At 39.0% G+C, this 24,400-nt stretch overlaps 1 protein-coding gene across 4 annotated transcripts in view; it reads right to left on the bottom strand.

The window, feature by feature from the left end:
- LOC111158301 (ubiquitin specific peptidase 45) overlaps positions 1–18,530 on the bottom strand; it is a 67,268-nt gene extending 48,738 nt beyond the window's left edge. For 2 of the 4 annotated variants that reach the window (XM_022520248.1, XM_022520250.1), the window contains exons 1-4: positions 18,431–18,530; positions 14,249–14,421; positions 12,385–12,488; positions 7,892–7,992 (exon numbers count right to left, since the gene is read on the bottom strand). In XM_022520248.1, the coding sequence (XP_022375956.1) occupies positions 7,892–7,992; positions 12,385–12,488; positions 14,249–14,421; positions 18,431–18,530 (478 nt within the window). The remainder of the gene's footprint in view (positions 1–7,891; positions 7,993–12,384; positions 12,489–14,248; positions 14,422–18,430) is intronic. The other 2 variants (XM_022520249.1, XM_022520251.1) reach the window with 1 other exon arrangement.
- Positions 18,531–24,400: the final 5,870 nt, after the last annotated feature.

Raw genomic sequence — 24,400 nt, 5'->3', positions numbered from 1 at the left:
TTTGCCTCAGGAGTACAGATCTGTCAATCAACAGTCTTACACATTTCACAGCACTCACCAAAGCACATACCCTCCCCAATGTCCATCACCCAGCCACCCCATCCCTCCTATTCCCCTTTACTCCAGCAACCCTCAGTTTGTTTCCTGATATTAAGAGTCTCTTATGGTTTGTCTCCCTCTCTGGTTTCATCTTGTTTCATTCTTCCCTCCCTTCCCCTATGATCCTCTGTCTTGTTTCTCAAATTCCTCCTATCAGTGAGATCATACAATAACTGTCTTTCTCTGACTATTTCACTTAGCATAATACCCCCTAGTTCCATCCACATCGTTGCAAACTGTTGCCAAGCAATATTAAATGTCTACCTTTTCTTAAAGTTATAAATAATTTTAAATTACCTTGGTGATTTGTAAATTACTTTGGTTAAACCAAAAAGGGAACACTGGTGATTCTTGAGTTTCCCACAAGCACAAGGAAAGTAAACTTATTTTGTAATTTGCTTCTTTAAAGAAAGAGTTTGAGAGCATTATTATATCTGATAATTGTCCCCACTGTAGAGATGATGATGAAATTAAGGCACACAGTTTTTAGTGACAGGAGATTCAAACCCAGGCAGTATGGCTTCAGAATCCACAAATTTAACCACTATGATCTACTATCTGTCTGGGTAACAATGGATTATAAGGTTAATAAGTTGATAACTTAAGACATTTACGAAATGCTAGTGGTGATATGAAAGAAAAGGCCACTACTCTTTAGCAAAGGCTGGATGTAATCATTTGCCAGATGTCTTTGGTGTGAATTTATACCTTTATTAAAGTTTATAGCAGCCCTTCTCAAAGGGTTCCGAAAAAGAATTAAGCCCTAATGCCCTAGGCACTCACTGTATACAATTAACTTCTCCCTAGGTATTCACAAAGGAACTAGTTAGTGCTTTCTTTGAGAGAACTGAGAAAATAGTCACTCAGATAATTTCGTGTTCTGTAGTTTGGATGGAGAGCTGTGGATTTTTATCCCTACGGGTAACAATAAGTTATTTCTAAATGCCCAACATCTTTTTGTCCCTAACCCCTTTTACACAGGAAAATTAACTATTTTTAGTACTTATTTTTGAAAATTCAAATAAATTTATGAGATGTTTGATGGTCACTTTATAGCAAAACAAAATGTATTCCTTTTTTATAAAAAGCTATAAAGTACCACATTATATTCAAATTGTTACTATAAAAGGGCACAATATTATTTATCCTCAGATACATTATTTCAGATCTCAAACATGCCAAAAAAAAAAAAAAAAAGATACAGCAAACTTATTCCTAATAAAACTGAAAGAACCAACATAACTTGTATCTTTTTATACCAAAAGCATAAGCTTAATGAATTTAACAGAATATATTTCAGGCCCTCTTTAAGCTCTTTGAAAGTGGCATCCCTCCAGTATTAAAAATTATGGGCCAAAATTACTCAGAAAACAATATGGGATTGTCAATCATCCATCTAGTTCACAAAAAGCAAATCAATATTCAATGCTATTAGTTCATCAGGAATACCTATATTCATTAAGTATTTTTAGAATATTTACAAGACTATCAAAGTGACATATCTCATGAGCCTTAAGAGAACAGTGACCCACTTTTTAATAATACATATTTCTTGGTTTTCACAGTAAAGTTTTCTTGCTTTTTTAAAAATCTTACCTTATATGTGACCTTATTATATGAGGATTTTACTTGTTTTCAATTTTCTGGTATGTGTTTGAGGAGGAGGTGTAGACAGATTTTTTTTTTTTTTTTTTTAAAGCAAATCCTAGCATCAGATGTGAAAGCTACACAGCTGTAAGCATTCTTCTGGGAACCTGCACTGGGGTTTCTTCAACTGCCTAATGCAATTACCTAAACCAGTCATGTAGTATTAATGTAATTTGCCCATTTCTACAGCTGAAAAGTTTAATCTTTGAAGAGTAAAAAGAAAAAAAGTTGCCTGCCCTGCTACTCCTGTACCTTGGAACCAAATAATAATTATTTCACCTGTCTATTTTCAAAATTCCACTAACTCTTAGTGAACCATAAGCCTCAGAAAATCTTCAGTCATATAAAAAATTGATACTGCCACATGATTGAGTAGGTATATATATATATATATATATATATATATAAAGGCATTTCTGTCTATCTCCATGTTACTGTTAGTGATTTTTCTAAAATACAAAACTAATTATTCAATTCTCCACTTAAAATCCATTAGTGGTTCCTAACTGCCTACAGGATATACTCTAAACTTACAAGGCCCTTCAATATCTGTTTCTACCTACATCTAGTCCAACCCTCTCACCAACCCCCAGCATCAAAAAACTCAACCTACAGCTCTACAGAATTCCCTGAACAAATCAAGCTCCCTCATCAATGAACTATTTCCTCCACCTGAACACACACCCCTTTCCTCTTTGTCTACGTAATTTCTACATATCCTTCAGCTCCTGGCTCTGAAGGCTCTTGCTCTAGGGGCACCTGGGTGGCTCAGCCTGTTAAGCATCTGACTTTGGCTCAGGTCATGATCTCAGGATCCTGAGCCCTCGCTCAGTAGGGAGTTTGCTTCTCCCTCTCCTTCTCCCCGCCCCCCAACCCTGCTCATGCACCCACTCAAGCTCTCTTGTGATAACTAAAAAAAAAAAAAAAAAGCTCTGGCTCGAAATAAAAATAGCCAGCCTACATTCACTACAACTCAGAAGTATCCTCATAGTCCCCTGCACTTGCACCATCACAGCAGTACGTAAGCAATCATTAACCAGTTAAGTGTGATTTGGCCATAACCCTCACCTGACCAGAAGATCGGTAATAGCAGAAACAGAAATAGATCTGTTTCATTCACTGTTGTATCTCCAATATCTAGCACAGCATCTGGCACAAGGTAGAAGCTCAAGTATATTAAAAGCTGAATGAATAAATAAGATAATTTTGAGATTAATAGGGCTTTTTTGGTGAAAATGCAAAGCTTTTCCTACTTCTTCAGTAAAAACTCATCACATGCTAGCTCAGTTCAGTTCAGCAAGTATTTATTGCTTAGCCACACTGAGAATCAAAGAGAATATAAGCCAGGGTACAATCCTCAAGGAACGTGCAGTTTCATAGAAAGACACAGAGTGGGTGATGAACATTAAGGAGGGCACATGATGTAAGGAGCAGAGGGTATTATATAAGACTGAGGAATCACTGAACTCTACCTCTGAAACCAATAATACATTACATGTTAATTAACTGAATTTAAATTAAAAAAAATTTTTTTTAAAGACACATATACAGGAAAACTAAACACCACAAAACCTTGTGTTATTAAATTCTAAAGTATGCTGCACAGAAGTAGAAAAGATAAGGTAAAAGACTGGGACAGTGTCCTTGAAGTAGGATGTGAGCTGAAACTCAGGGCAAATAAGGTTGAAGACAGAAAATGCAGTTCTAAAAGTAGATCTGAAGACACTCTCCTCCTTTCCCTGGTCCATAAGGTCAAAAGTATTTTCATAATAAGTCTAGGACATTATTTGGGTTTTTTTTTCTCTTCCATTCATTCTCAGTTATATAATGCAGTTTTCTAGAGAGTAGACACCATGATATCATAGACTGAATGCAGAAGTAGTTAGGAGAATGCAACTATTTTTATTAAGCTAGACACTAAGGAGCTTTAGAAAAATATAAAACAATGCCATTTATTAAGTTTGTGTTGTTTTACGAAAAAGTTATCTTTCCTTAAAACATGAGTTGTAGGGGTACCTGGGTGGCTCAGTGGGTTGAAGCCTCTGCCTTCGGCTCAGGTCATGATCCCAGGGTCCTGGGATCGAGCCCCATAACGGGCTGTCTGCTCAGCAGGGAGCCTGCTTCCCTTCCTCTCTCTCTGCCTGCCTCTCTCTCTACTTGAAATCTCTGTCTGTCAAATAAATAAATAAAAATCTTAAAAAAAAAAACATGATTTGTGTTAACATGTCATGGAAATTTTTGCTATTTTTCAGTGATTTAATAAATACTGTAATTTTTTAATTTCTAAGGTGATAAATATTGATAGCTATAACCTACCCAAGCAAAACTCTTTAAGTCCTCGCTAATTTTTTCAGAATCTAAAGGGCTACTGAGACCAAAAGCTGAGATTCACTGAGCTGGTGGTATTTACAAATGGTGGGGGCACTGGCCGAGATTCTCTGGGCAGAGTAGCTAAATTAGATGTATTAGACATGAAACTGTTGAGACTTTGCATAACTTAAAAACATGTATAAAGTACAGGTACAGGCTTTTCTCAGCAGCTATTTTTCTTAGAGCAAAATATAAACAGAATCCTTTAAAAACATTCTTATCTTCCCTCCTAAAACACAACTTAGTTTCATATTCTTGTTAAATTACCATATACATTTTTATATTTCTACAGTCTTCACAATTATCATTTAAAATAGTTGCATAATCATAATCGGCATTCCTACAAACCTCAACAGATCTTTCAGATCTGATTTTTAATGTATTTTATAAAAATAAAGCCTCACACAAGAAAGAATATTGCAGATTACTAACCCAAAAAACTTATTTCTAGAATGTCAATGCATCTTATTTTAAATCAAACTTGCCTGAGAGATATTGTAGCTTGGAACAGAAAGATAGTGACATTTTGACCTGGAACTTCAGGAAACCTTGAATTCACAACTATGTCTTTCCCTAACTTTGAAGGGTTGACACACTCTCTAACTCCCTCAAGAACCTGTTACCATTATCCCAGGTGCTACCCATGGTTCCACAAACACAATTAAGGGTTACACCGGTGCTTCCCACTACCTGAAATGATTGCTTTTCTTGTCTCTGCCTACCCAAAATTCTTCCTTTAAGGGTCAGCTTGAAAGCCAACTCATTCACAATTCTTTCTCAGTCCTTTTCAATTGAACATTTCAACCCTTTTTGAATATCTGAAGTACTCTGTTTGAACATCACTCAAAATACAACTTTATTCTGCTTATTATTATTCTTGAGGCTAAAAACTCATCAATCTCTATTCCCTGAAACACCACGGAAAAGAGGGAGGAACTGCTGAGGAAAATGAGGCTCAGATGAACTGTAACCTGCCCCAGGTCAAAGAGCCAGTGATTGAAAGAGTCAAATTTGAATGCCAGAACCCACACCCTGACAAAGCCCATGTTCTTTCTACTGACCATATCATTCCACGCTCCCTACCTTATATACTTTATGATAATAAATACTCAAGAAATCTGTAGAAATGGAATGAAATCAGACTGGCTTTATTTTTAATCTCAAAGAACCTCTAAGATGGAAAAAAAAAATCCAGATAAAATATTTCTGTAATTGTACTTTTGCCACCCCTGGATAGCCCCACATATCTTCTCGCGGCCAAAAAAGCACATTAAATGTGCAGTCTTCAGGAGGCAGCATTAAGACCCTAAGCCGTTCCTTAAGTGTTAAATGTCTAGCATCATCATATTTTCCTGGTTCTTTATTTGAGCAGAATTGGAGCTATGACTAGTATGCCTGGGACAGAGTAACATTTCAATACATGTTTGCTGAATAAATAAATGAGTTGAAAAAAATTAATCATTTCTACTGCTGTCCAGAACCCATGTTTACCTCCTCCGGTTCCTTTGCCAATTTGTTTGCCATTACTGTCTTGAGCAATAGCTAACAAAAATGCTTGTATATTGGGCTATAGAAAATATAGCTAACGAATAGTATATTTGAATATAATTTTTCAGTTTCTGAATGCCACCTACTAAGCAGTTCAATTCTGCACCAAAGGCATTTCAAAATGATCATGTCCATTCACCCATTCACCTAGTACCAAAACCCTGATATTAGTTTGGATTCTCCCCACTCTCCCTCACTCACTACATCTACTCCACCCACTATCCACCAGTGCCCCTCCTGGTTTCTCATTTGCCCTACCACAACAACCTCCTCTGACCTTCTTAATTATCTCCTTACCTTCGCTCTCAACTCCAACAGTCCATACAGAAATCGGAGTAATGTTATTTTAAAAAGATGAAATGACATTACTCCCCTGCTCGAAACACTTTAATAGCTTCCATTACACTTCCAATGAAATAAAAATTATTTACCATGGAATTCCTTACAGTATCCTTCATGAACTCCCACTTATTCTCTTTCCCCACTCACTTCTTCATTTTGTTCTACTCTCTCCCAACACTCCAGCTATACTGGCCTTTTTTGATCACTGTAACCACTAGATTATTACCTATCCCTGCAATCTCTTCTTTCCTTTGCACTCATCAGAAACACATACATATATTTTTGGTCTGTCTCTCCCACTATACTATACACTCCAAAAGGGCAATATAAAACTGTTTTTTGTTTTATCACTAATATTGAATAAAGTATAAAACCCAGCATGTGGTAGGCACTTAATATTTTTGAATGAAGAAACTGCTTCCCTACACACTCTTCATTTAGATTAACATGTGTTATACGTAGTTTATATGTTAGACAACAACATACATAACTAACGAAGTTTATAATATATAATACATTACTATTTTTTTTTAAAGATTTTATTTATTAATTTGAGAGAGAATGAGTGAGAGAGAGCTTGAGAGAGAAGGTCAAAGGGAGAAGCAGACTCCCCAAGGAGCTGGGAGCCCGATGCGGGACTCGATCCTGGAAGTCCGGGATCATGACCTGAGCCGAAGGCAGTCGCTCAACCAACTGAGCCACCCAGGCGCCCCAATAATACATTACTATTGAATGAGAAAGGATTTGGCCTCTCAGTAACCAGGTTCCTGAGAAGTAACCCCTATATCCTGGGATTTTCAGAGGGAAAGGAGTGTCTTTCTTATTCTTGGTGGGCCCCTAGACAATTTATGCTAATAAGATTACTCAGGATGGCAGCTAGGCATGCCAGAAAGACCAACGTGTGATTAGAGGGCTGAGGTACCAGAGACTGAGTTCAACTATGTGGCCAATGATTCCAGCAGTGGTACCTATCCAATGAAACACCAACTAAAAACTCTGGACACCACAGCTCCAGATAGCTTTCCTGGTTAACAATACTTTGCGTGTCTGATAATCATCAGGGTAATGTGTCCTGACTCCACAAGAAGATACAGGAGATTTGTGTTTGGGACTTTTCTAGTTCTTGCCCTATGTGTCTATTCTTTTAGCTGGTCCTAATTTGTATCTTTTTCCTGTTATAATAAAACTATAATTTTAACTATAGGACTTTCCTGAGTTCTCTGAGTCATTCTAGTAAATTATTCAATCTAAGAAGGATAGTGGGAACCCCTAAATTTATAGCCAGTTTGTCAGAAATGTGGACAGCCTGAAAGCCCGGGAGCTTGAGGATGGTGTCCGAAGTGAGTTTAATCTTGAGTTGGACTAAGCAAGCCCTTAATCTGCAAGGTTAGCCTAACTCCTGGTGGTTAGTGTCAGAACGACACTATGATTACATAACGAAGAACAGATAGCACTCCATAAACAGGTGTTGGGCACCATGCAAGCATTTTTACATTCATCATTTCTAAATTTTCAGAAAACATTATCTCTAAGGCTCACAGTAACCGCACACATTGGAATTATCATCATAATTTTTAATGTCAGCGAACTACGAAGTAAAGGACACACAGATAGTAAGAAATTTAAGTGGAGCCTGAATTCAAACTCACCACTGGTCTGACTCAGAAGCCCACAATCTAGTCACTACCCTCTCTAGCTTCTCATATTAGTTACATAAATACAACACAACATAACATCACAAGATTACTACCTAAGAATGCATGGCACTTTTGTGGAGAGCTCTCAGTAAAATCTAAGGTACTATTTATGGACTTATAAACTTTCTGAAATGAAATATAAAATATTATACATTAATACAAATTTCTTTAGCAACTGCTTAACTTACCTGTTTGTGTTTTAGAGACATGCTTCTGGAGAAAATCAACTGTTTGAGCCAAAACCTTCTTATTACACTGTGTAGATAATTTTTCATCACATTCGTAACACCTGAAAAAAATATAAATATGTAAGTAAATATGAAATCATCTTCAATAATTTTGCACACCAGGTAATAAAGTAGTAAAGTTGATATCTACCCAGTCTTGTCTTTAAAATGGGGAGGTAGGGGTGCCTGGGTGGCTCAGTGGGTTAAAGTCTCTGCCTTCGCCTCGGGTCATGATCCCAGGGTCCTGGGATCGAGCCCCACATCGGGCTCTCTGCTCAGCAGGGAACCTGCTTCCTCCTCTCTCTCTCTCTCTCTCTCTCTCTGCCTGCCTCTCTGTCTACCTGTGATCTCTATCTGTCCAGTAAATAAATAAAATCTTTTTAAAATAAATAAATAAAATGGGGGGTAATATCATAGAGTGAGGCATTAGGTAAGTCTAGAGAAATGAGCAGGAGAGAGTTCATACAGAGCCTTATCATTCAAATTAAAGTTCCGGTACTTTATCCTAAGTGTACTGGAAAGAAATCCATGAGGAGTTTTTTAAGCAAGGAAGTGATGTGATCCAATCTGTATTTTTTTTTTTTAAGATTTCGTCCATTTATCTGACAGACAGAGATCACAAGTAGGCAGAGAAGCAGGTAGAGAGAGAGAGAGAGAGGAAAGCAGCCTCCCCGCTGAGCAGAGAGCCCGATGTGGGGCTCGATCCCAGGACCCTGAGATCGTGACCCGAGCCGAAGGCAGAGGCTTTAACCCACTGAGCCACCCAGGTGCCCCTAAATATTAAGTGTTATGCCAACACACTACATATTCACAATCTTCTTATTATTACTAGTGGTCCTGAGATTAACGGCTACAAACTAGGTCTGGGTTCCTATTCTAAACAGCACTCAAAATTCAGTCAAATATTTACTCATACACAAAATACAAATATTACTTTATTGCTTGCATACAGAAATATATATGACGTATGGCGTGCCTGGGTGGCTCAGTTGGTTAAGTGGCTGCCTTCAGCTCATGTCATGATTCCAGGGTCCTGGGATCAAGCCCCGAATTGGGTCCCTGCTCAGCAGAGAGCCTGCTTCTCTCTCTCACTCTGGCCGCCACTCTGCTTACTTGTGCTATCTCTCTGTCAAATAAATAAATGAAATCTTAAAAAGAAAAGAAAAAAAGGAAATACACAGGTACATAGATAAACCTGTGAAGGAAACAAGCCACAGAAAACATTCCCAGAACATCTTTTCTAATAGACCATGATGGAATTCAAACAATGTAGTTACCAGATTTACACTATTATAAACCCTCAAAATTTACTGATGTAACTATTGCCAAAAATAATAAAAATTGCTCCTTTGCAAAATATTGAAATGTCAAGAAATTTTTACTGATGCTATAATTTAATTTTTACTTGCTATAAAATATTTTGTCACTTTAAGAGTACAAAAAGAAAATGTAAATAAAAACTATACAATGGCAGTGGATTTGGAGAAAAGAGGACAGCTCAACATGAATTAATTCTACTTGTTCCCATTAGAAATAACCAAAAAAAATTTTAATTGAGCTCCTACTTGTGTCAGGCACTATTGTAAATGCCTTACATGCATTTTCTGGTTTAATTCCTCACAATAGCCAAAAGAGTATTATCATTTTTAAAATAATTAGCTCTCCAGAAGTATAATACTTCTTTTTTACAGATGAGAAACTAGGACACAGGAGGGCTCACAAATCAATAAAGTAATAAAAGTATAGGGGAAATGCTATACCTTTCAACCAAGATTTAAGTACTTTAATAAAAGCACTCACCTGAAAAAGTAAAAAGATAAATAAAAGCACTCATCTTCTATGTTAACTTTAAGTGCTAAACCAGTGCCTCTTAACACGGTCAGGCGTAAGAATCACGTATGGAATTTAACAATATAAAAGCCCTGATTTAACAGAGGACCAATGAATGGTACCAATAGATTTTTCAAATTCCACCTCTGTGATTCTGAAGAAAGTCAGAGGTAAGAAGCCACTGTGCTAGTAATTACTACCTGTTAAAGCAGCATTAAATCCACTACTGAGCAACACTTTATTTATTTATTTTTTTTAAAGATTTTATATATTTATTCGACAGAGAGAGAGAGAGATCACAAGTAGGCAGAGAGAAAGGCAGAGAGAGAGGGGAAGCGGGCTCCCCACTGAGCAGAGAGCCCGATGCGGGGCTCGATTCCAGAACCCTGAGATCACGACCCAAGCCGAAGGCAGAGGCTTAACCCAGTGAGCCACCCAGGCACCCTGAGCAACACTTTATTAGCCATAATTAAATCAAATCTACCACATTCCTTTCTTTCTTAGGGTTTCCAAGGTTTTTTTTTTCCTAGTTCAAGTTGGCCTTTAATCGAAATTAGTGAAGTTTTCTACTGAAATTGTTAAACTTTTTTTTAAAGATTTTATTTATTTATTTGAGAGAGAGAATATGAGCATGCATGTGAGAAGGGGGAAGGGACAGAGGGAGAAGCAGACTCCTTGAGGAGCAGGGAGCCTGATGTGGGTCCTGTGGGACCCAGAACCCAGGACCCTGAGATCATGACCTGAGCCAAGAGCAGACGCTTAAGTGACTGAGCCACGCAGGCACCCCAAAAATTATTAAACTTTTTAAGGTTTAAGAATTAGATGTGGGGGAGGGGGGCACCTGGATGGCTCAGTGGGTTAAAGCCTCTGCCTTCCGCTCAGGTCATGATCCCAGGGTCCTGGGATCAAGCCCAGAGTCGGGCTCTCTGCTCAGCGGGGATCCTGCTTCGCCCTCTCTCTCTGCCTGCCTCTCTGCCTACTTGTGATCTCTGTCAAATAAAAAACAAAAATTCTTAAAAAAAAAAAAAAAAAAAGAATTAGATGGGAAAAAGAAAATAGTCCCAACCTCTAAGTTTGACCAGCTTGAATTTCTTCCTTTAAAATTTTTTTCCTCAAATATGACTTAAATTATTTTCATTATTATACATATCTAACAGTCTACTCACAAAATAATCAATAATTGATTGTCCTTATAGGTCTATATATCTATGAAAGCAAAATTAAATAATTAAGCATAAAAATAAAATTACAAAATCAATAAAGTTAAAACTAACAACACTATTATGCTAGGTAACTTGTTTTGGTTTTTGTGTACTTTGTTTTTTTGGTTTTTTGAGGTTTTTTTTTTCTGAAATTACATCATGATTCACACCATTATTACGGTCCTAAGAGCTACAACAGAAGTTCTGACACAGACTCACTTGAAATAAGCCTATTCTACCAGGTGCCACTCAACTCTCCCTCCACCTTCCTCTATTTGTGCAGTCCTCAAACTGTGGTCCCCAGGCCAGCAGCATCGGCAATCCTAGGAACTTGTTAGAAATGCAATTCTTAGGTCCCACCCAAGAACTACTAAATCAGATTCTCAGTCCGAGGCCCAGCAGCCTATTTTCACAAGACTTCCTGGAGACTGTGATGGGCCCATTGTTGGAGACCACTGCTCCACTCAGGCTACAGAGAAGTATTTCTTCAGCTGCCACACCATGGCATCATCATCCTCCTCTCCCTTACTCCAATGTATCATTTACATAGTAATCTGTCTCTATGCTTTCCTCATTCCCCCCAATATTATTACTTGGGAACAACAAAAACACAAATGCAGCAACACCTGACCCATGTCATGAATTTATATTATAAGATGATGATTTCTTCTATAAGCCAAAATATCGCTACGTTAATTTTAGATCCGAGAAGTGAAAACACAAAGTTAAAAACACAAAGTTAAAGTATTTCTGTGAAAACCTCTGAAAATTCATTCAAGGAAAACTTGAAAGCTTTTGAAAATTTTAGAAAATTTTTGTTGAAAAAGATGCATATATACATTTAAAAAAGAAAATTTTGTGGTAAAACATCTGGGAAGTATCCATTTATGCCACTGAAGCCAGTATGCCATGCTAGTAAGAAACTAGGGAATCAAAGACTTGTTTTAGTGCCTGGACGTTTACTTTCTAACTATAAAAAAGTAAATGATACTCAGTGTCCTTATATGTAAAAGGAGGGAACTGAACTTCGTTCCCAGCCAGGATTAAGCAGTAGAATCACCTGGCTTACCCTTTCCCCTCCAGGGAATCACCAAACCACCTGACTGCTTTGAAGCACTTTCCTTTCCTAGTACTCTGGAATTCCTGTCTTAGCAAGTTGATTATGAGAAATCAACTAGGAAGAACATTTCTTTATCCTATGAAGAAAATGTTTAAAAAAAAAAAAGTAGAGGGATGACTAAATTATTCCTTATTTAAATTTTATATTCACAGGTAATGTGAATTTTCTTAAAGTATTCCACAGGTTTTGTTCAGGTAAAAAGCATAAGAAGGCATAATATCTTTAAATAGTTTACCTTGTAAAGCTCAAAGAAAATGATATTTTTCTGTAGTGGACACAAGCAGTAAGAAAATCCAACTTACCATATAATCCATGTGCTCAGACTAACTGTAATACAATGAGATTGTGTTCTCCAACTCTTGTAGTGCTTCAGTAAATGATGGCCTTCTGAGTTTCTACCACATCCCTAAAGATGAACAGAATGCTATTTGTACCATTTACATATTGGTTTGTTTCAAATTAATCAAAACTTAAATCATACTCATGATTAGAAAAGTTTTGGTTTTGGGGCGCCTGGGTGGCTCAGTGGGTTAAGCCTCTGCCTTCGGCTCAGGTCATGATCTCAGGGTCCTGGGATCGAGCCCCACATCGGGTTCTCTGCTCAGCAGGGAGCCTGCTTCCCACCCCCCCCTGCCCCCTCTGCCTGCCTCTCTGCCTGCCTCTCTGCATACTTGTGATCTTTGTCAAATAAATAAATAAAATTAAAAAAAAAAAAGTTTTGGTTTTTAATTTCAAGCAGGAGAGAAAAGTTTCAGAAAATAATATAGATTCTCATTAAGTTTAATTTCTTGCAAGGAGGCTAACTTGCTTTTTGTAATATAGTATTTGCCTAAAACAATCATGGGCCGAGTTCATTTCCCTATTATTTAAAAATGAACTGGGGCGCCTGGGTGGCTCAGTGGGTTAAGCCTCTGCCTTCCGCTCAGGTCATGATCCCAGGGTCCTGGGATCGAGCCCCACATTGGGTTCTCTGCTCAGCAGGGAGCCTGCTTCCCCCTCTCCCTCTGCCTGCCTCTCCGCCTACTTGTGATCTCTGTCTGTCAAATAAATAAATAAAATCTTGAAAAAAAAAAAATGAACATACTCTCTTCCTTACACACTGTGGGGCACCAAACATCCTCGCAGATCAGTCCCCACCCCCTCCTATAAACACATTTTCTAATACTGTCCACACCTCCACCCAAACCCACTGGCAACTAATGAGACTCAGACCAATCACAGTAAACTCCCTCACCAGCTAAGTAAAGAAATGAGATCCCATTCTGGTCAGTGCGACGTGAGGGGCAGTCTGCTAGATGTTTCTGGGAAAAGTTTTTTAATCTCACAAAACAAACTGAGGGTTGCTGGGGTGTGGGGGCATAGGGATAGGGTGGTGGGGTTATGGACATTGTGGTGGGTATGGGTTATGGTGAGTGCTGTGAGATGTGTAAGCCTGATGATTCACACACCTGTACCCCTGGGGCAAATAATACATTATATGTTAACAAAAATAATTTAAAAAGAAAAGCAAAAAACAGGAAAGGGATGTCCTTTTTGCCCTCTTTCTGGCCTTTGAGGTTTGCTATATGACATATAATAAATGAACCATATTTGGCCACAAAAAGCTATGAAATTGAAGGTGGACAAAAGAAAAACGGAAGAAATTTCAGTTTTCAGTGCTCTTTTCATTGAATTAACTAATCCTGAAGGGTTCTTACTTAGGAACTATGTGAGGTAATAAGCATTTCTCTCATTTTAGAAGAATTATAGACATCTTAAATGTTATTCAAAAAATATTACAGATATTGCTAGCTTCTAAGCTGTTAAAAAATTGTTTTTTAAAAAAAGAATCCTTTTGAGAGAAAAAAAATTAATCCAGTAAGATGTAAAAAAATCTTGGATCTATTTCTTAATACAAATAGGTAAAGGCAGGTCCAGACATGAGAACTACTCCAAGTAGGTTGGATTCCCTTTCAAAGTATTTCTAAACCACACGTGATTGCTTTCTGAAGATAATATACCTTTTATTTTACCTTAACAAATGTTTCTTAGTTCAACCCTGGAGAAGTCTATCTGAACATGAATAAATTTATTTTAAGTTCTAAACATTACCAATAGTCCAACTTACAATAAGCATTTAAGAAAAATATTTAAGACAAACTCACAGATAAAAATCAATTTTCTCACCTGAAAACCACACTTGAGGCACAACCAAATGTCAGAGGGAAGTACTGACCGCCCATCACAGCACCTTCTTTCTTTTAAACATTCTGAGCAAACTGACAACACATTCTCAGCTATTGCTTTCTTCACATGATTCACGCTGATAGCATGACTTACATGCTGGCAAGTGAAACCTGCTGAATGAGACAAAACGAAATGGGAACATTTTCTTTGCTAAACCAAAGAGCTAGCATCGGTAAGCAAAAGTCAGTAGCATTAAAATGCTGCAATTAAAAAGAAAAGAGATCCGAAAAACAAAATAACTCAAAAGGATATATACTGTATGGTACCATTTATAAAGTATTTGTGAAATAACATGATTGGTGATTTGGAGAACAGATTTGTGGTTGCCAGGGACCATGGATGGAGAACAGGGAGTGTGGCTATAGACAGGTAAACCTTGGGGTGGTGATGGGGCAGTTGAGTCTCTCAGTTCTGTCAGTTATACAAAACTAAACATGTAATAAAAGTGTGCAGAGTTATACCCACTCACATAGACACAGATACACACACACACACACACACACACACACACACACACACACACAAGGTCTTGCATATCTTGGTGAAATCAGAATAAGTTCTAAGGACTGTACGGATGCCATTTTCCTGGTGTTAACATTGTACTATAGAAATACCAGATATTGGGGCGCCTGGGTGGCTCAGTGGGTTAAAGCCTCTGTCTGTCAAATAAATAAATAAAATCTTAAAAAAAAAAAAAAAAAAGAAAAGAAAAGAAAAGAAATACCAGATGTTAAATCAGATGTTAATCACCCAACCAGATGTTGGATGAAGGGTGAATGGGACCCCCTTGTATATCTCTTTGAACCTTCCTATTAATTCAAAAATTAGTTTAAAAATAAAGAGTTTAATAAATAAATAAATAAATAAATAGATTATTAGTGAGCAGGTCAAGCATTTTGAATATTTTCCTTCTCATTAAAATATACACACAAAGGGGCACCTGGGTGGCTCAGTGGGTTTAGCCTCTGCCTTCAACTCAGGTCGTGATCTCAGGGTCCTGGGATTGAGTCCCATATCGGGCTCTCTGCTCGGCAGGGACCCTGCTTCTCCCTCTCTCTCTGCCTGCCTCTCTGCCTACTTGTGATCTCTCTCTCTGTCAAATAAAATCTTTGAATAAATAAATAAATAAATAAATAAAATATACACACAAAATCTTTTCACAGAGCCTACCTCTGCTCAGATGCTATTTTCATCACTATTGAGAGAAAGGAGAAAGAGGAACAAACAATGGCATAATTTACAGGAACAAGAATTCTCCTTAATGAATATTTCCAAATAACAAGTGACTCTGCATGGTCCTTAATTATCCTTTATAACAGAGTCCCACCAGGTGCACTGTGTGGAGACAACTATACTAAATCAACTAATATGTTTTTATTTCTTCAGATAATCGTGTTCTCCTCCCAAGGACACAATGACATTTCCACTTCTCCCAAATACCTGAACACTTCTATTTTTCCACCTCAACTATTTTAAACACCAGAACTACAACTATCCACCAAAAGTAAACAACAAAGGAAAGACTGAGTAACTTGAAGAGGGAAGCAGGAGTATGTACGTTTCAACTTTTTCCACTTTCCTTCCCAAGTGCACAGCACTCCTTTTGACCTATTAGTTAACTAGTGAGAGAAGAAGCATTAGCTCTCTTCATCCTGAAGCCTAAGTATGTGACTCCTGACAAGTGACTTATTATAAAATATAATTTCAACAAAAATAATGTGTAAATCTGGTGAAAGATTAGGACTTCTAATTTTACACCAAAAGCAAGTTATAAGAATAGACACAAAAGGAGGAATTCCAGAGTCCTATATTTGAAAAGCAAGGACATATGCCATTAAAGAAAGGGGTGTTCTGAGGAAGACTAATAGATGACCACACAAATACAGGACCTAGAAGTGGGTTACTAGATATCAATGCTTTGAGTTTTTTATATTTTAAATTTCTAAGGCTAGAAATCATTCCATATACTTTCTATATCATCTCTGGGGTTGGATCTGGCCAGGACACAACTTAACTATTCTCTGAGTCTACCATTCAGACTTACAAGACTGAAATAGTTAATGAATCCAGAGATAAGTGAATTCATGATAAAAAGGTTCTAAGAGTCCAAATTAACTCTATGAGCTTTTAAATGTCTCAACCACACATACTTTTTATAAGTAAATTTCAAAGTTTTATGTTTTCTTACAAGAGTTAACCAGTGTTTAAATAATATTCACAATCTTTTGGGGGGGCATGTAAAAAAAATTTCTGTGCTAATAAAATTTCCTCAGTCTTTTGTAATTTCTTTAATCATACAACTGTGTAAATTTCATCTGCCAAATAAGTCTTCTTGAGATTCCTGAATAAAATATATAAATACATTAAAGGCTAGAGTTGTTTCACACAAACAAATAAAAAACAACAAATTAAAATCCATGTTTTTCACTTTAAATATTAAAAAACTTTACAGGAAAGTCCTCCAGTTTACAAATGATAGTCTAAAGTCAACAGCTGGGTGGCTCAGTTGGTTAAGCAACCACCTTTGGCTCAGGTCATGATCCTGGAGTCCTAGGATTGAGCCCCAGATCAGGATCTCTGCTCAGCAGGGAGTCTGCTTCTCCCTCTGACCCTCATCTTCTTGTACTCGCTCGCTCTCTCATTCTCTCTCAAATAAATAAGTAAAATCTTTAAATTAAATAAAATAAAAAATAAAATCAACACTTCCCCATTTTCCTCCCAGAAACTGTCCAAGGTCAACAAGAGTAGAAAACAAAAACGCCCAGTTCATTTTCTGAAGCCCCATGTCATAAATCCAGTGGCAGGGCCCTCCCCGTACAACACAGCAGAGCTCAAACAGGAGTGCATACAGAAGGAAGCAGAGAGCACACTGCAGCGGTAGGTCTCACAGAGAACCCCGCATGCTTCGCAGATGCAGAATGAAACCTAAATCTCCGGGCTGCAACAACTCTGGCAGCAGAGCCCCTAGAGCCAGTTTTGTTTTAAGAAGCAAAAGAAGGCAATTTCTAATTCACTAAGTGAGAAACAAAGAAGCCAAATTTGCCAGAAACAGTCTTGTCTCTACGGCAGGAGGGGAGAAGAGATCTTCAGATTCTGGAAAAAACCTCAGGGCTGCATAACCCTGTTGGGTGAAAAGAAATACAGGCTAACTGAGCTCACACTCAAAACTCCAGTTGGTCTCGACGGTGCTATGGCCCTCCTCCTTACACAAATATCCTAAAACTACCTGGTCCAAGAAAGGCAACCCTACTTCAAAGAATGAGAAATCAAGGAAAAATTAAAGCCACAATTTCTATCCAATATAAAAAAAAAGGAAAAACAAATGGCACAGAAATCACCGCCGTGAAACAAAAATACAAAACAGAAGAAGCAAATGTTCCTGCATGAGGTGGCAAAACGGTAGGAAGTGACTGGTAGAGCTCAGGATAGAAATGGAAGAACAAATAAATAAAACCACAAAAAGGATGATAAAACTAAAAAGGGTGCACTGCAGAAAACACTGTAAAAGATAAAAAGGGAAAGAGCAAGCAAAATGAAAAGGAAGTAGGAGTTTCAGAGGATTTGAGAAAAAATAACTAGAAGACAGGCAGGGAAGAGCTAACATAAGAATCATCAGAATCCCTGAGAAAAAAAAATCATATTCACAGAATGACACAAATGCTTAAAGATAGAATTCAGACTTCCCTCAATACAACAATCTATCCTGAAACATTATCCAAGTTAAAAATACTTAAAAGTGGAAATAAAAATTAAAAACATCTTTTTAAATGGAGAGCTACGAGAAAGTAGGGAAAAATCTCAGAAAAGCTGAAACAGAAGGCATGAAGCTCAAGAGAAAAGTGAGCCTGAGGCCAGCAACTCCCCAGTTACCCCCCCAGGCTTGAAGGCCTGGCTTTAACAGGTCATGAGAAACAGAAAACAACAAAAAGATGCCAATTCTAAATTACTTTATAAACTAAACGAAATCTCAGTAAAAACATCACCCAGATGTTTTGGAACTAGACAAGCTGATTTTACAGTTCATGCAGAAAATAGTGGAAATAAAGAGCAAAAGACTTATTGATTAAAAAAATATGGTTATTTTCCACAACACTATTCAGGATGCCAGAGGTCACAATTTACCAGCAATGTCGTCTGAAGAGTCTTCATCATGAGGTAGAGCAGGCCTTTTACTTCTTTTGGCTTTCTCAGGCAAAGCTCTGGAAGGCTCTTTCACCCGCATCTGTTACTCACTGAAAAGGCCGGGGGTAGGGGGAAATGAATACACTTTAATCCTCAAAATTAAAATTTTAGGTATATTACTTAATGTATATTAAAATAGAAATGACTTCAGTTTTAGTTGGGCCCTAGTACATCAAAAGAAGAAGAGAACATCAGGTGAAACCAAAGACATCTTTATAAACCAATATACACATGCATATTACATTTGACTTTTACCAATTACTCCCCAAATACATGATGTCCAGGTGGATGAAAAAAAAAAAAAGTTTGATCAAGGGAATAAGTGCTCCTTCTGGGTCACGTGGTCCCCTTGCCTCTTCTCCTGTCCCACTAGCTAGGAAACAGAAGTTGGAAAAGCCATAACGGACCAGGGACAGAAGCCATGTGCCCAGCACAACAGAGCCCTTCTACCTGCACCATATGACCTAGCAATGACTGACAGAAATTGTTTTAAGCTATACTGCATTTTTTGTGGGGTTTTTCCCCACGTTTTTATTATGAAAAAATTTAAACTTCCAGAAAAGGTAAAAGACCAATATAATAAACACCTATATACTTACTACCTACATTCCACATCTAGAACATCTGCCCCATTTGTTTTACCTAAGTATCAGTGTGTACAGAGAGAGACAGAGAGAGAGCTACACACATGAGTATATTTGTTTTTGCTGAACTATTTCAAAGTTGCAAAGAGTTTGTATCTTTTTTAAGAATAACAACATTTTCCTATACATAGCCACATAATTATTACATCTAAGAAAATTAACAGTAATTCCCCATTCTGAGGTTCCATCATATTCTAACCTCTTCAGCTGACTCCTAATTGTCTTCCATACTTGTTTTCTAAAAATCAAGATTCAGACAAGGTTTGCACTTTGCATTGGTTATGTCATGCTAACTGTTCACATCTTTTAATCCACAAGTATTCTTCCCATCTTACACTTTCCTAAGACACTGGCTTTTTTAAGAATCAGGACGCATATGAGTCGTCTTAAAGATCTTGTTAAAATGTGGATTTTGATTCAACAAGTCTTGCACAGGCCCTGAGGTTCTCCTGTCTAACAAGCTCCCAATGGTAAGCCATTGCTGTGGACCCAAAGACCAGGTGTGTTTATTTTGTTTTGTTTTCTTAAGATTTATTTTAGAGAGAGAGCATGCAGACGACCATGGGGAGGAGCAGAGGGAGAGGTAGAGGGAAAGAATCTCAAGCAAAATCCCCACAGAGTGAGGAACCCAACAGGGGGTTTGATCTCAGGATCCTGAGATTATGACCCAAGCTGAAACCAAGAGTCAGACGCTCAACCAACTCAGCCATTCAGGTGCCCCCACAGACCACACTTTCTTTTTTTTCCACAGATCACACTTTCAATAGCAACATTGTATAATGTCCCACACTTGTCTCCAAGGTGTTACTTACCTCTGTCCTTTATATTTTTTAAAAATCCGAAGTTAATTGTTAAGATTTTAGATAAAAAATTAAGCATTTTTAAAAAATCACTGTATTTGGAGTCTCTGTTAAAGCTCAACCTAAATCCTACCTAATATCATCTGTTCTATGGTTAAGCTACACTGTAATTTTCATGGCTATTTGCTTATTTGCTTTTATTGATCAAGGTGGAAGAATCTTTCAACTCAATAACAAATTCTGAATCTTGGAGTGCCTGGGTGGCTCACTCGGTTAAGCGGCCAATTCTTGATTTTGGCTGAGGTCACGATCTCAGGGTCATGAGATGGAGCCCCCTACTGGGCTCCTCAATAAGTGGAAAGTCTGAGGTTTTCTCCCTCTTTCTCAGCCCCTCCCTGTGCTCATGCGCACACACATTCTCTCTCTAAAATAAATAAATCTTCAAAAATGAATAAAAAAATAAATTCTGAGTCATAAGGGAGCTTTTTAGTTTACCATTTTAAGAGCCATTTCTTTAACTCCAGAGGTCATCACTCTTGAACGGAGCTGCAACAAATTATGGCCTTCAGGGTGAGAGACGCACGAGGGCTCTGAGTTCCTTGAGCACTTCATTTCTTTCTTTTTTTTTTTTTTTTTAAATTATTTATTTGACAGAGGTCACAAGTAGGCAGAGAGGCAGGCAGAGAGAGAGAGAGAGGAGGAAGCAGGCTCCCAGCTGAGCAGAGAGCCCGATGCGGGGCTCGATCCCAGGACCCTGAGATCATGACCTGAGCTGAAGGCAGAGGCTTAACCCACTGAGCCACCCAGGCGCCCCGAGCACTTCATTTCTGATTGCCTTCTCCCTCCAAACTTCCATTATAACAGTTATATTATTAGCTATAAACCCCTATAGCTCTACCTTGCAAAAACATTAATTCAAGTTCTAATCACACATTCAAGTTCTTCCAGCTTTGCCTCTTCAGCCACTCCTATTCACCTTTATTGCCCAGGCTGGCAAGAGGCTGCATCTCACCAAGTGAGATGATCACTATAGCAAGGCAGAGATGGGGAAGTAGCAAATGGAGTGCTGGTTCTTAAAGCTTCACTTGGAAATGATGTATGTCACGTCTGCTTGTATTTTACCAGCCCAAGCAAGTCATTCGACACATTCAACTTCGAGTAGACATGCGGGTAAGGGAGTGGGATGTGGGGTATGTACAAAGAGTGTAATCTTACCATGTATACAGAAAGAACAAAATATGTGTGCCCAGCCTTAAGGACTACCACAAAACCCCCCTAACAGAACCCCAAACCTAAATGAATCCAATTAACCACTTTCTCTACATCTGCATCCAAACAAGCTGGAGAAAATCTTGTAAGAAAGGTGACTGGGGGGGGGCGGCGCCTGGGTGGCTCAGTGGGTTAAGCCTCTGCCTTCGGCTCAGGTCGTGGTCCCGGGGTCCTGGGATCGAGCCCCACATCGGGCTCTCTGCTCCGCAGGGAGCCTGCCTCCACCTCTCTCTCTCTCTGCCTGCCTCTCTGCCTACTTGTGATCTCTGTCTGTCAAATAAATAAATAAAATCTTTAAAAAAAAAAAAAAAAAAAGAAAGGTGACTGGGTCCGCTAAATTCATAATCAAAATCTCAATCTCAAATGGATCGAGACATGACATTATCTACTACACTTTCTGGAAAACCTATTTACCTACTCCTCACACAGCTATTTGAAACCTTTCTCACTCTTCTAAACCTCTTACTCCTCCATCTCCCTTCTTCTCAAAATAGTATCTAGTCTTCTACTTTATCGAGGGAAAAAAGATATAATCAGAAGGCAATCTGCTCTTTTCAACCCCAAATTTACAGACTTACCTCCAACTATTTCAACTGGATGTCCTGAAAATGCAGGCATAACTAAAAAAAAAAAAAAAAAAAATCCAGGAAAAATGGGCCATGAGAAACCGGCCACACCTTTCCCCAGCTTCCCAGACATCCTTATCTTGATAAAGACAGACATCAACCCATAGATACTACTTGCAGAATAACAAAAAGAAAAGGTATTTGACCACACCATCTATAAAAGGTCTGTAAAAGACAGTGACTCAAACTTAACTTGGCAATGCAGTCAATTTCCAGTGATTTTTCTAAGACCTGAAATATGTCTAAACAGAGAAATAATTTTGGATAGTAACCCACTATTTAGCAATCACTTATCTGTATAGCTTTTTCTCTCCTTTTTTAGTCAAAAAGAGACAAAATTAAAATCTAATTTCTAGAGCTTCAAGTACTTTCTATCACCAATATTGTGTGTGGGGAGTTTCAAGACCACCGTCACATTTGGAGATTCACTGGAAGGACTTACAGGACTCAGCACGTAGTTGTACTCAAGGCTAACTTTTATTAGGGCAGTGGAGTATGGACATACAACCTGAGCATAATGGAAAGACACAAATGAAGTTTGCAGGAATCTATGTGCAGGCTTCCTTATGTTCTTTTCCTCCCAGAAAGGGTCAAACAGAGCACACTCTTCCTCCCAATAAGGAAAGTCCAGCAACGTCAGCGCAATGTTTCTGCCCAGGGTAGCCCATCACAGACTCACAAGACTGGGGTTTTCCTGGAGCCTGCGAACTTCGGCATAAACCACAGGGTACTGCATGAACTATTTTGTTTCCAGACGCCAAACAAGCAAGCAGGCCTTTCTAAGGAGAGCAGTCTCAGGCCTGATATGTTAACTCTTTTCAGGACAAGTAAGTTCTGGCCCTTTTTTTCACGCGGTTTCCCAAACAAAACTTTTCATTTTTCAATTTCAGTATTACTCTAACATCTGTCTTTTCTCTGCTGTAGGATGCGCAACTAAGTTGTTTAGAAATGTTTTTTTTTTTTTAAACATCCTATACAAACAAAAGCCCATAGTATCAAGAAAAAAATCTTTTTTCCCTACCCTTGGACTCTTGGGCAATTATTTTCGCCGTGGAGAGGAGGAGGTCACACTCTCCATTTAGTACCAGGCTCAAAAAGATGAACAGCACTTGCACACTTTGGCCGTGCATCACGTTCGGCTCTCAGCACTCAAGGATACTTCCTCACGTAGTTCTACAACCACCTTATGAGACAGGTTCCTATGACTGCCCCCAGTTCACACTTGAACCTGAGAGCCACAGAGGTTAAGTGACTTCTCTGGTTCTGGAGCCAGTAAGAGGTGGATGGAGACCTGGACCCCAGCAGCCCTTCTCCAGGGCTCCAAACACTACCCTCCAGTCGCTAACAACAGCACCCCAAGTTTCTCAAGAGAAAATGGGTAGTGAGGAGAACGCGCGGGAGGAAGGCGGGAAGGGCGTCGGGGGAGCGCCTGCTTCCAGATACAGCGAAGGCTCGGGCCCCTCCCTGCGAACCCCTCCCGCCCAAACCACCCGACTCCGCCGCCGGCGCCCAACCGGGCCGCACTCAAGCGGCCCTTGGTGACCGTCGGGAACCCCCGGGATCGGCAAGACGGGGGCACGTAAGAGGCCTCTCTCCCAGGCCTGTCCTGCCACAAGGGGCTGGGGTAAAAGAAGCGATGACCGAGACACTACGGCGACCCCAGCCTCTCAGTCCGGACTCACCACGCCTGGCCGAGCCGCCGGGTCTATAACTAGAAGATACTGCGCATGCGCGGCTGACCTCCCGGTCGGCAGGGGCGGGGCCTCGTGTGCTATCCCCGCAGCCGGGGCGGGGTTTGACGCAGTCCCTCGCCGCCGCGCCCCGGAGTGGGGCGTGGACCCTGCGGGGCAGGTCGCCCCGCGCCTGCGTTCTGTGGATCTGCAGAGCCCCGTAGGCCGGCTAATCTGAGGATAACGGCAATGAACTCCCGGCTGCGTCCCGACAGTGTTCGGGTGTGAGCAGTTCAAGGGCTTCCCGGAGTCGGGCTTAAGTCCCACTTGTTGCTGAGGGCCTGAAGGGATAGCTTCCGACTTCTGTCACACTGCAATAAAATCACATCTGACATTTGTCGTATGTTGTCTCGCATTTTTTTTTTTTTTTTCATTATTATCGGCTTACCTGTCCTCGCTTACTTACCGAGACAGGAAATTTCTTGACCTTCACCTATAGTTCTTCGAAGCTCGATTATCCGTTAAAGTGGTCTGCACACTGCATATGTTTAGTAAAAATAATCGTTTTGAAAATATTTTAATGATGTTGCAAAATCCACTCTAGTTATGCGTAAGTCCTAAGAGCTTTGTAATCCTTCACAACTCTTCAACCAGGAGACAGGTGGGCCTAACGATAGAACCTTGGGTTAGGAGTCCAAGATACCAAAGGTTAAATTAAAAAAAACTCTGGTTTTTCCCGTAAAATCTCTAATTAATTTGTTACGAAATAATTAGCATTACTTCTATGTACAGAACTTGGCAAAGGAGGTCACTAGGTGTTTACATTGTATTTATGGAAACCACCCATTCGACAAATGTAACTAAGTACAAATTTGCCTGTTAAGGTGCTGGGTATAAGGAT

The sequence above is a fragment of the Enhydra lutris genome, unplaced genomic scaffold (genome assembly GCF_002288905.1).
Source record: "Enhydra lutris kenyoni isolate GAN:26980312 unplaced genomic scaffold, ASM228890v2 scaffoldscaffold58, whole genome shotgun sequence".
Taxonomy (NCBI): Eukaryota; Metazoa; Chordata; class Mammalia; order Carnivora; family Mustelidae; genus Enhydra; species Enhydra lutris.
The sequence above is the reverse complement of the archived record's forward strand: the minus strand, read 5'-3'. Positions and strand labels throughout refer to the sequence as shown.